At 44.3% G+C, this 13160-nt stretch overlaps 1 protein-coding gene across 1 annotated transcript in view; it reads left to right on the top strand.

The window, feature by feature from the left end:
• Positions 1-2292: 2292 nt before the first annotated feature.
• Positions 2293-13160, top strand: part of WDFY1 (WD repeat and FYVE domain containing 1) — a 46288-nt gene continuing 35420 nt past the window's right edge. The window contains exon 1 of the mRNA XM_065880496.1: positions 2293-2496. Within this exon, the coding sequence (XP_065736568.1) occupies positions 2360-2496 (137 nt within the window). The 5' untranslated portion in view covers positions 2293-2359. The remainder of the gene's footprint in view (positions 2497-13160) is intronic.

The following is a 13160-nucleotide window of genomic DNA, read 5'->3' as shown; positions in this document are numbered from 1 at the left end:
CCTTCATTGTAATCAGTCTTTTACCTTCCTCTCTTCCCTTGCACATCTCACCTACACATCTCACCTACATTCATCTCCCTGAAACACAGACCCAAACATATTACTACTTAGCTCAAGAATCTCTGATGTTAGGATCTGGCAAAGATTCTCCCTTGACCAAAGTTCAGTCAGGCTGCTGTAAGCCCTCTCCTCAACAAAGCTTTGATCTTAGGTTCCAGTGTCCGCCCCACTTGACAGGCCTGCATCACCCAGTTTCAGCAAGAATCCTGTTAAGTCAGTTTAGAGAGGCTCCCCCATCTTCATTATCTCATCACCCTTGATATCTAATCAAATTTATAAGCCTCTCTATCCTCCAGTGATGTCTGATCACCCTGACCTGCCTTCTGCAAGAGTTCTGTCAACTTGGTTTAGCCAGACTCCTCCTTTACCCCTGATGTTTCCTCTTAGTAATTTTCCACCCACTGACCACCCACCCTGCTCCTTGGCTTCAAATCCCCACTTGTCCATGCTATATTGGGAATTGATCCCAGTTGTACACTGGGGTCCCTTTTCCCTCATTGCAATAGTTCCTAAATAAAATCTGTTATTAACTACTGTCTATCTGTTATTTTTCTTTGACAGGTCATACAACACTTTAGGTCTCTTAGCTTAACATTTCAAGAGGAAGAATCTGAACTGTTCATTCCAGCTTGTAAAAAGGTTCCCTATAGGGAGGGAGAGAAGAAAAGAGGGATTTGGTACATATCACAAAACAAGCTTATGAATTTCTGGATGAAGCAAGTTCTCTAAGAAAAGGTGAGAGGGGATTGTGATTGGTCTTTGTATTACACTGCAATGTGAAGTATTGAAAATTCATGGACTATCAATCAAATAAATGGAATGGAAGAAAGCACAGGGAACTGTATTTTTGCAATATCCCATTACTTGAGAGAAATAATCTAATAAATGATCTAATAATCTAGTTGGAGCACAATAATGTTAAATGAAGTATCTCTATTGAAAGTTTCTCATTGAGGAGTATTAAAGAAAAGGGGGGGATTGAAACCAAGCAGGACAAAAAAGCCCTTCCATGTCCCCAGTTTCTTGTTGGTAGAAAAAGGCTTTAGTCACTAGGTGTTCCCTGAGTTCCAAAGAGCAGACTCAGTTACTAATTAGGGGAGTGAAGGAACATAGAAACAAAGGAATAGCAGTCAAGCAAGGAAAGTAATGATAGCTTAAACAATAGTTTAGTCATAAAACAGAGTCCTTGTTCCTCCTCAAGGAAGAGACGTAGCAGTCTGATGCATATCTCCGAGATATTCTGCAGAAACTAAGACACCCCCCATCCAGGTGGAGGATGGTGACTACAGGCTGACCAAAAGCACATAGACTCCAGACCAGTTGGAACCAGAGGTTGATGTTTAAGATTCTGAAACATAACTCGTTACCTCACCACTAACCAACCAGAAGAAAGTCCACAAACTGCAACCCGCACCCCAAATGTTGCCTTTAAAAACCCTTCCCTGAAAGCCATCAGGGAGTTGAGTCTTCTGAGCAAGAGCTGCCTGTTCTTGCTTGGTACCCTACAAATAAACGCTGTACTTTCCTTCACCACCTGGTGTCAGTAGGTTGGCTTTGCTGCGGTGCGGCCTAATGGAACGAAGTTCGGTTCAGTGACGTTTATGTTCCACAGGAACCAGCTGTGAGCACCCAGCCAGCTCTTAGCAACACCCAAGTCTGGCTGACAGTACCAGGTCAGCTCCTAGAGGTCTAGGGCTGCTTTTCTCTTTCTCATAGCTTTGTGACCTTAAGCAAGTGATTTAACTTCTCCATGGTTCAGTTTTCTCATCTCCAAAATGAGATTAAAAGAGCACTTACCTCTCCACCTCTTATGGTTGTTATCAGTATTGAGATAACCCATGTAAAGATTTTGGGATAGTGCTTGGTATATAGTCACCCCTCAATGAGTGCCTTTCAAAGATTCTAAATTGCACTCCTTTTTTTCACACTTTATCATGTCTGAAACGGAGCTGTGGTCCAAACAAAGGCTTCTTAGAATGGATACAATGTAGTATTATTATTTTCCCAAGGCTCTGGTTTGGGGGACAATTCCTCTTCGCCGCCAACTGCTCAATCCACTCCTGGGTGAATGACTTTACTGGCAAATCCCTAAGGGCCTCTCTCTCCGCCTAGTAATTTTAGTTGCGCGTCTTCCCCAGCCAATACGATCGTTGGCGGCAGCACTCGGGAGCTTACGGCGGTGCGGCACCCTCACCGCCGAGGAGCCAAAGCGAAACCTGCAGGTCCCCGCCCGGCCATCAGCTGATGGGCCGCCCGTCGCGAAGACCGCCGCCGCCGCCGCCGCCGCCGCTGTGCGAACATGGCGGCCGAGATCCACTCCAGGCCGCAGAGCAGCCGCCCGGTGCTGCTGAGCAAGATCGAGGGGCACCAGGACGCCGTCACGGCCGCACTGCTCATCCCCAAGGAGGACGGCGTGATCACAGCCAGCGAGGACAGGTAGGGCCGGCGGGTCGAGCGCGGGGCCGAGGCGCGACGGGGGCGGCCCGGACTCCCGCCGGCGACCGGGTGTAGGGACCGTGGGGTCGGCGGCCTCGTCGCTTTTCTCGTGGGGACGTCCACGGCCCCCGGGTCCGGCGGCCTGTCGCCCCCGCCAACCTTTCTGGCCTCTGGGCCCCACCCCCGTCCAGGGTTCCCGCTTTTGGGTTCCCTAGTCTCGACGCCCACCGCGCCCCTCCCGCCCGGTATGCCGTACCTGCTTCGCACCTTCAGTCCGGGACACCTGTCCCTCCCGCGTCCACTGCGCTCTGCCAGCCCGAGACCCGCATCTCCGCCACGTCCCTCCAGTCTGGGACTCCCGCCCCCCCTCGCACTCTCCTTTGTGGGATTTCGCCCAGAGCTGGATGCGTCCCCTCCTCGGTCAGTTCCGAGCCGTTTTCTCTGGGAGCCGGAACTGGCGGCCGGTTACAGCGGGACCCGGTGCCAGTGATTCCCTTCTTGCAACAAACCTCCCGGGGCTTCAACGGTCTTCCTTGTGCTTTACGCTGGAGTTTACACCTCTGTGTTGCGCACACCAGGTTCCTAGATCAGTTATTTTATCACAGCAGCTCGGACCACCTGAATTGTTATTTACAAAATAGTTTCTTTTTTTTCTAAAAGTGACTCTCTTAAGAAAAAACTTAATAAGAATAGTGAAAGATACTTTTATTTTTAAGATAACTTGATATTTCCACTATTAATGGAAAACCGGTTATCACTTGCCATAAGAAATTAAACTAAAAGCTAAAGCATGTTCATCTGTGTCACCTAAAGTCAGCTGTATCTTGTAACAAGACGTCTTGCCCACCGTATTTTGGGAAACACTGATCTGATGCGATTTTCTCATTCTATCCAAGAGGAAACTGAGGCCCACGGAGAGGCACAGAAATACTGGAGATGCCATAAATGCACCCCAGGATTCCCCAGTCCAGCTCTCTGGTCTTCCCAGGGCTGTGTGATTGGATTGGAGAGAGGTTTATTTGTTTTAAAACTTTGGCATTTTCTTAAACCCTAAAAGTTTAAAAGGTTAGTGGCTTTACTGTGGGAATTTGGAGGAAATGACTGATGTTATTGAGAGAAACTGCATTTCCTTGCTACAACCAGTGGTCTTAAATGGTGATATTGCAAAAGTGGAAAGGCTTTCTGGAAGAAGGAAGGTACTGCTGTTCTCTTAAAGCTGGAGGCCTTTTGTAATCTATCATTTGAAGTGAGTACCTTTGAGGGCCTGTCCCAAATGGAAAGAGGAAACCTGAAGCCCTCAGGGCCTCTTTGACCTTTGCATTTTGCTTCTGAGTGAGTTTATCATGACCTGGCGATTTACATGTAGCTGACCTTGGTGGGACCTGGGTGTGGGTGCGTCACCAGGATGGGAATGGGAGAGAGAGGGACGCATGAGCCACAGGGAGAAGAGGGGAACGTAAAAAAAGGCAAAGGACAGAATAATGATATTTGCATGATATGAACATAGATGCAGGCAAGGCTTTATACAAGTTATCTGTCTTTATTCGGTAAAATATTTTATTCATGATTCGTGTGTTGGGTCAGTCGCTGAATCTTTGAGATTATTGGCCAGGAGCAGTGCTGATTAATGTTTTATGGAAAGTGATTACTTAGCTGCTCTGGGACTGAAGTGTTCTGGGGGAGCCTTAGATCAGCTCATTTTGTCACTGGGGCACAGCAGGGTCCTGGCAGATGACTGGACCAGGCGAGGGTAGGGGCCTCAGGTTTCCAGTTTGTTTCAGGCCCATGGACCGTCCTGGAAGGTAGGACACTCTTTTCAGGAGGTGCTACACTTTATGACATTTACGAAAGTACACGGCTATGGGGTTTTTGTTGTTGTTGGATGTGGTGGTTTGTTTTTACATTGTCATAAATATGTGTCATATTCTTCAATCATTTATTTATTCACTCATTTCTATATTTAGCAATACTGTACTTACTGAGTGCCAGACCCTAGAGATAGAACAAGGATCAAAAGTCATAGCACCTGCCCTTATATAACTTTGGAATCATTGATTTTATGGCCTCTGACCTGATAGAACCTGCCTGTTGAGGAAATAGAACACTGGCCACCCTAATTCATCAAACAAGCATTTATTGGACACTTACTGTGTGCTGGGCCCATGCTAGACCAGTGGGTCGAAAAAACTGATGCTGAAATTGTTTTTTCCAAAGGGCTGGATGGTGTGGTGAAGAGATGGCCATGTGCTCTCAGCTTCCTGGGTGCTGGGGAAACACAGAGGAAGGAGTATCCTTGGGTGAGGGCTGGGTTTGAAGGAAAGCCTCCCCGAGGAGAAATCACTGGAGAGAGGAGTGGTCTGTGTGACCCTGGTCCAGGCAGAGGGAAAGGACAGGAGAATTTGGACTTTAGTTTGCAAGCAGTGGGGGACCATCAAAGAGTTCAAAGCAAGCAAATGACATGATCAGAATTTGTACTTGAGAAATAACAGTAGTTAACCTTTTAAAAGTCCCTTTCCTCTCTCAGCACAGAAGTGGACCAATGTACAGGACTGCATCCAATCCTCACATCTCCCTGTGAGGTGAGCTTGGTCACCTAGTCTTATCAGCAGTTCCAAAATTCAAAGTATTTAAAAAGTCAAATGTGCTTTTGTTTGTTTTTTTGTGTGAGTTAGGCCTGAAAACTCATTGGTGCTACAAGTTGACCTATATAGTTGAGACTATTTGTAATCTTTATTTGTCCCGTGTGGTGTGAATATTCATTTGTTTCACTGCAGAAATAGCAACGCATTTAATCGCAGGCGCTGCCCCAGGCCCCGCTGGGAGTTTTATGGAACATTCGGTGTAAGCATCTTATTGTAACGGGCATTTGATCATTTAGAAAACTGGGGCACAAAGGACATTGAATAAGTACCCAAGGTCATGTAGCTAGTGAATGATAGGACTGCGATTTGAACCCAGGTCTGACTCTGAGGCCCCACTTCTTTCTGCCATGGCCCTAGTTCTACACATTTGGAAAACCTGAGTCCAGGCAGTGTCAGTGATTGTCTACTCTGGCGAGTGTAAAATGCTAGGATTCTGCCTTCCACCCCCTCCCCGCTCCCCCTGGGGACATTTGGCAATATCTGGAGACATTTTGGTTGTCATAACTGGGGGAGGGTACTCCTGGCATCTAGTGTGTAGAGGACGCTCAACATCCTTTAATGCACAGGACAGACCCTCATGAAAAGGATTATGCAGCCCCAAATGTCAGTAATGCGCAGGTTGTGAAACTCTGGTCTAGGCTTTATGTACTTGTTCATCTGGTCTCTCTAGACAGTGGTTCTCAAACTTGAGTGTGCGTCAGAGTCGCACGGAGATAAATCTTGTTAAAACACAGGGATTCTGGTTCAGTAAGTCTGGGGCGGGGCCAGAGAGTTTGTCGAGAGTTTACTTGTCATGATGCTTGCCTGTGGAAACCCACTGGGAGAGAATACTCTTTATATTTTGTCCTCTTTTTTGTCAGCTTCTGGGATGTATTTGCCTGAAGTCATTTAGATATACCCACCTATTTCCCAGTAAAACCAAACTATATATATGATAGAGCTACATACAGAGAATCCCCCCCCCCCAAACCCAGGGAGTAATAAACCATTGTGGGGTATTCAGCTTAATTCCATCGGACCTGGTGTCACTGGTAATGGTTTGGGCAGTGAGCTTAGGGGTCTAATCAGAAACCTTCAGGGCTTACTGTGCCATGAAGGGTTAACAGAGAATGGCACTACCCTCACATGCATTCATTTCTATTTTGTTGAAGTAATAAGCACCCTACGCTCTTTTGCTTAAACTTCATTCTTCATGAAACCTTAATTAGTATTTTTAAATTTTAGTTTTCAGTTGCTCGTACTTTGGAACTAGAATATTTGAGCATGCAAAGTAGAATGATACATTTGTAAAGTGAAAAGAAATATTCTTGAGTCACTGGAGTATGACTGTCTTTCTGGTCAGGAGACTGTGAAAATAAAAGTAATAGCCTCAGTATTACGTTTCAGAATTTGAACCGCAGCAGTCATTTTCCTGGTAAGGGAAACAGAAAATGAGACTCTGCTTTCAGGGCAGAACTGAAATGTGGTGAGGCAGCAGGAATTGATGCCCCAGACACGTTTGCTTTTTGAACTTCTTTGCTGTGAACTGCACCAAAAAATTAGACAGTTGGTTGAAAAGGATAGATAGCATGTTTTAAAGATAAAAACTTTATTAAAAGCCTTATCAGTGAGTTAAGGCTGTGGGCCTGCTGTCTTCATTTTTTGAAAAATAGAGTTTGGAGAAAAGCGCGCTAATACTATTGCTTCAGGGGACTGTAGGCCAAGGTTGATTTCTGCAAGAAACTCAATTTTGTCTGGCCCAAGTCAAACAAAGAGATATCTCATATGTTTTAAGATATTTTAGGATGTTGCTGTTAGGCTGGTAAATAATAGAGATTATAGAAAATCAACTTTTAAAATATTTTTGGTGGCATCTTCCATTTTTTTTGTTACACCAGCTATTTAATGTTTTGTTTCCTTTTAGACATTTCTGAGCATATTAAGATGGTTTGAAGGAAAAATTGTGTATTTAGTAGCTGTTCACATGGAAACAATCTTAAATAAACAACTTGATTTTTAAGTGTTATGCTTAGGAGGAAACCTGGCGTAGCTGGAAGTTTTTACAGAAAACCAGAATGTTAACCACTGTATTTTTGTTGTCATGCAGTGCCTAAAAGTAGACTCTTTCGTTTGTGTTATAAAATAAAGTGAAGAAGTGAGAAAGGGGAAGCCTGGGTGGGAGAGCATTTATTCCTCTGTCGTTAGAGTAGTTTTTCATTGTTATGATCATTTTCTTTTTATAGCATAGTTTAGAACAGATTCCGGATCCAGAATGCCAGAGTTTGAATCCCAGCCATGTGACCCTGGGCAGGTTACTTATTCTCTCTGTATCGTAGTTTTCTCATCTGCAAAATGGAGATAATAAAGGCACCTACCTCATAGGGTTTTGTGGGAATTAGATGAATTCATATGCAAAGCACTTTGAACTGTGCCTGGCACAGAGGAAAGCGCTTTTTGTGTGTTGGCTGTTACTGTTTTCGTTCCCATTTATTTTCCATTTAATTGCTTTCATCTCATCAGAAGCTAAAGATGTCTCTGCTTACCGTGTCTGTGGGTGTGTATGTGTGTGTGTGTAAATAAAATGAGATTTCTCCTGTCTGAATAGGATAATACCGTTTTGGGGGCCACTTACACACCTAAGTTCTTATAACTGTCTTCGAGTTATGCCTTTTCATCATTTCCATATTTGGTCACTCACAAGTCACGTCAGTCATAAGTTTTCCCTTATAAAAATCTTGGCCTGCTGTGTTGGGGGCGCCAAGGCCACCGCCAATTTCCTTAGCTCACTAGGACTGTCATTGCATAGTCCTGCTTATAAGGCCATGATTTATTATTACAGTGGGGTAACCCACACCAAAATCCATGAAAGGAAAGGCGTGGGGTGAAGTCTAGAGGAAAGCAGGCATGAGTTTCCAAGGGGCCTGGCCCTGTGGAGGCGCTCTCTTCCTCCAGCAGAGAGTTACATCACATGTGTGAAATACCTTCTACCAGCAAGGTGGCTGGAGACTCAATACCCAAGGCTTTCACTGGGGGTTGGTCATGAAGGCAGCCTCTGCCTCACACGTGCTGCAATTCCAGACTCCCAGAAGGAAAGCATGTGGTCAGCGGTCTCTCAAATGTTAGTCTGAGTGAATCAATAAACAAATAAACCTGGTAGGAATGAAGAAGCATGGACCAGAATTGAAAAACAGGCTTCTCCCTTACGGCCTCCAACGGTGCTTCTTTTAGGTTAGTTTAACCTTGCATTTCAAGACTTCTAGGCTGTGAACAGAGTTTGAAACTTTTTATTTTTAATTCAAGAATCAGTGTTGCGTGGACCCTACATTGATCGACTCCATCCTATCCTATCCTGCCCCGGCTCCTCAAAGGTTGTGATAGCTTTTACCCTCCTGGGTGGCGCAGAGGTCGCAAAAAATAATTTTGATGCTAACAAAAGCATAACAGCAGGAAAAGATAACAGCAGGAGTGGTTCCTCAAGTAAAAAAGAAAACATCAGCGGGTAGAAAACCCAGCCATCAGGCTTCTGGAGCAGCACTATGCATTTAGGGGCTGGCGCAAGTACCACACAAGTGCAAGTAGCCTTCCCTCCAGGATAAAAGTCTGCCTGTGACACGGTCTGCAGTCTGAGGGTCACCATTGTCATGGACCCTTGAAGCTGCCCCGGATTCCTTCCCTGGACTGTAGAAGGGGGTGGAAATTTTAATTTTTTTAAACCAGTCTGATTCTCCTCTGTAGAAAGAGGCTAGTTTCCCTGACTTTCAGTTTAGATAATCAATTCAATAAAAATCTAGTGTTTCCCCCCTTTGTTATCAAAGGAGAAAGGCCGCTTTCTGCCGCAGTAATGAAGAGGGTAGAGTTCAGGAGACTTGGCTGGGAGGAAACTGTTGTTTATTTGATAAAAGCAGATTGTACCATATCCTTTCCTCTCCCTCTTAGGCTAACATTTTAATGTTATAGAAACCAGCCAGGCTACCAGAATTACGCATTTTTGTAGGTAACCCTGGAGGTACTGTCAGACTAGGAAAAAATATCCTTTGTAGTAGGTAACACAAATGTTTGGTGATTTACCAAGATATAAAATAGTATCAGTGATCCTAAGAGTGACTGGAAAATCACATTTCCCCAAATTTACTATTTGTTCAGAGTTTAAAAGAAATCAGGCCTGGGGCTTAATTAATTTGTAGCATATGCTATACTCTGTATTCTTTTAAATCATTTTGTTGAATAACCCCTGTATATCAGTTTACAATTTAAAGATGGTTAAATTGCTTTAATTTAGCTATTTTGAGATGATTAGGGTGTTTTTTTGAGAACTTTATTTTTTAAGTTTTAAAAAATATTTATTTATTTAGGCTGTGCCAGGTCTTAGTTGCAGCACATGGGATCTTTAGTTGTGGCATGGATGTGGGACCTAGTTCCCTGAACAGGGATCGAACCTGGGCCCCCTGCACTGGGAGTGTGGAGTCTTACCCACTGGACCACCAGGGAAGTCCCCTGAGAACTTTTTTAAAAGAGCCGGTTTTAATCATCAAAAAATCTACAAACAATAAATGCTGGAGAGGGTGTGGAGAAGAGGGAACCCTCTTGCACTGTTGGTGGGAATATACATTGATACAGCCACTATGGGGAACAGTATGGCGGTTCCTTGAAAAACTAAAAATAGAACCACCATACGACCCAGCAATCGCACTACAGGGCATATACCCTGAGAAAACCATAATTCAAAAAGAGTCACATACCACAATGTTCATTGCAGCTCTATTTACAATAGCCAGGACATAGAAGCAACCTAAGTGTCCATCATCGGATGAATGGATAAAGAAGATGTGGCACATATATACAATGGAATATAACTCAGCCATAAAAAGAAATGAGATTGAGTTATTTGTAGTGAGGTGGATGGACCTAGAGTCTGTCATACAGAGTGAAGTAAGTCTGAAAGAGAAAAACAAATACTTTATGCTAACACATATGTATGGAATCTAAGAAAAAATGGTTCTGAAGAACCTAGGGGCAGGACAGGAGTAAAGACACAGACGTAGAGAATGGACTTGAGGGCACGGGGAGGGGGAAGGGTAAACTGGGACGAAGTGAGAGTGGCATGGACATATATGCACTATCAAATGTAAAATAGATAGCTAGTGGGAAGCAGCCACATAGCACAGGGAGATCAGCTCTGTGCTTTGTGACCACCTAGAGGGGTGGGATAGGGAGGGTGGGAGGGAGACGCAAGAGGGAGGAGATATGGGGATATATGTATATGTATAGCTGATTCACTGTGTTATAAAGCAGAAACTAACACACCATTGTAAAGCAATTATACTCCAATAAAGATGCTAAAAAAAAAAGTCATACCAATAAAAGAGAAAAAAAAGGGCTGGTTTTAGAAATGCTGATGTGTAGGGCGAGGTGGAACTTGGCCTTGTGATTTTACAGAAACACTTGTGTGTTATTTGAATCTGTTTATCCAAGTGTGGGCGTGATTTTCAAGGTAAGCATACCAGAAAATAATATGTATTGAACCAAATGTATGTTCTCATGGAGTTACAGGTTTGAAAATGGTATTAATCATGACTTAACATGAGATGCCTCCTGTTTTGAGAGCCAGTGATTTTTAGAAGAAAAAATCATGCTTTGAATCTGTCTTTGCTCTAGTATGTTGTAGCTTAAGCAGATGAGGCTTTATAGACTTGGTGATTTCCTGAAGTATATTTTTAACTTGCTTTCAATCAGCTCTTTGAAAGAGTCAAACAAAGGGACTAGAAGAAATAAAAGGGGCCTCTCTGCTCCTCATCAGGAATGTCTTTGAGCAGATCACAGATTAATCTCCCTGGAATAAGTACTTCTTTCTTAATCAAACTTTTGGGTTTTAGTCTGCTTTTTATGTATCTACTGTAGTAAGGTAAAAACATACAGAACTACTATCCTTGATAGACAGGATGAAAATATTGAATAATATTTAATTAAGAGTAATGACTTCATTTATGCTTTTACAGTAATGTCTTCAGTTTCTTGGGAATCAAATTAGCATCTGAGCAAAGTGAGGATCCTAGAGCTCAGTTAAAAGTTAAAGTGGACTTACGTGTTCACTAAGTACTTTGAAATTCTTGACACTTGGTCAACGCCAAATGCTGTTTTTATTTCCAGTTTTAAGGTCAGATTCCTAACTATTCTCAAAGATATACTGCTTGGGACAGATGGCATTGTATCAGTTCGCTATTGCTATGTCACAAACCAACCGAAAATTCAGTGGCTTAAAACAACAAGTGTTATCATTGATCATGAGCCTATGGGTCACCTAGACAGTCCATCTAGTCACAGCCAGGCTCACTTATACACGTGTTGGCCCTGCTTATCTTAGCCGCAGCCCTGTGGAGGACGGCTTCACCTGGCACGGTGGGGCTCTCTTCTGTGCGATCTCTCATCCTCCAGCAGGCTAGCCCCTCTTGTTCCTGTAACCATGGTAGGCTTCCAAGAGAGGGCCTCTTTACTCAGAGCTGGCACTGCATTGCTACAACCACGTTCTTCTGGCCAAAGCAAGTCACAAGACAGCCCATTTTCAAGATCAGAGAAGTAGCTTCCACCTCCTGATGGGAAGAGCTACAGAGTCACATTGTAAAGGGCATGGGTGCAGGGAGGGGTAAAGAATTGGGCCCACTTTTGCAACTTGCTACCTCAAGCACTTACATATTGAATCGTATACTGTAGTTGATCTTGAGGTAGTGAGAGATTTTGTTAGAATCACTGTACATATTGAGCACAGAAGTCAGGATTTTTTTGAGCTAAGTGAGAATTTTGGAGTTAGACCTGGACTTTTCCACATTCTGCATTTATTTGGAGAAAAAAAGGAATTTAATGCTTCATGTTTCCTTATTTAGGAGTTACTGCTTTGGAGGATAAAATGTAGAGTTTTCTGAATGCCCTTTAAAAAAATGTTCTATATATTAATTAATTACCATATAAAGCTTCTTTGCTTTGAATTATTTACTTTGGTATTGTTTTGAAATGTGGATTTTCATCACCTTCTGGCAGAATAAGTAGACAGAGTTAGAAAATCTGATCCAGGGCTGCTGTTGGTTTGTTTGATTTTAGGACTTCCTCCCTCCTGACCTCTGCCTCCCTAAGTATAAAATGGAGGTCTTGGCTGTCGTCTTTGCCTTGAGGGTGTGGCATCATGTTCTCAACAGACCACAGCTTTTCTAGATTCCCAGTGCATATGTAGAAGGCAGGAGGTAGTGCCTGTGCCACTGGAGCTCTTCTCTGGGAACTTTGAGAAGTTAAGCGGGGACACATTTGTGAAGAGGCGCGGTTTATTGCCTTGTATCTTTCAGGCCATCGAGTCCTGTGCCTTTTGGTGTCTTCTCTTTCCTGCCTTTCTGCACTGGACTTCTTTGCCCAGCTCTGCCCATTCTGCTTCTCTGCTCACTGCTCCCGGGGCATAACTGATGCTCTCGAGGCCCCGCCCACCCAGCATCTCTAGCCCTTGTGTCCAGGCCCTCGTCACTCCTCTGCGCTGACCTCCGTGGATGCAGCGGATCCCCTGACAGACTCCATGGGGGCACAGGGCCTCTTAGACTCTGCCGCACTGAAAAAAGGAAAGTGGTCGAGCCCTATTTGAAACTGCCTCTGATTCTAGTGCCTGCAGCCGCGCCAGAGAGCTTCAGTCTGACCCCTGCTTTACTACTCAGCCTCCCTTGCTCTCAGTGGTAATGATTTAACGGGCACGCTCCCAGGGAGTGGACGGTTTTTACATTTAGAATTTGAGATAGGTACACTTGAAAATCAGACAAGATAAGTCCTTATGTGCCTCAAGGCTTATGAGGAGGTGTTTAATTGTTGGTGGCCCTGCTGTTTTCCTGCTTCTCAGCTGCTCTACATCTTTTCTTTGGGGACCACCCCCCCCCCCCCCCGCCGTCCCCCAGGAACCAGAGTCCTTGTCTGCCCCGGGGGCGTGTTCCCGCCTCTCCTTTCTGCCCTTGGTCAGCCGCCTTGTCCTCCCTGCCCAGCCTGACTCAGCGTAGTTATGGAATTTAGTTCTATCAT

The sequence above is a fragment of the Phocoena phocoena genome, chromosome 7 (assembly GCF_963924675.1).
Source record: "Phocoena phocoena chromosome 7, mPhoPho1.1, whole genome shotgun sequence".
In the NCBI taxonomy this organism is placed as follows: Eukaryota; Metazoa; Chordata; class Mammalia; order Artiodactyla; family Phocoenidae; genus Phocoena; species Phocoena phocoena.
The sequence above is the reverse complement of the archived record's forward strand: the minus strand, read 5'-3'. Positions and strand labels throughout refer to the sequence as shown.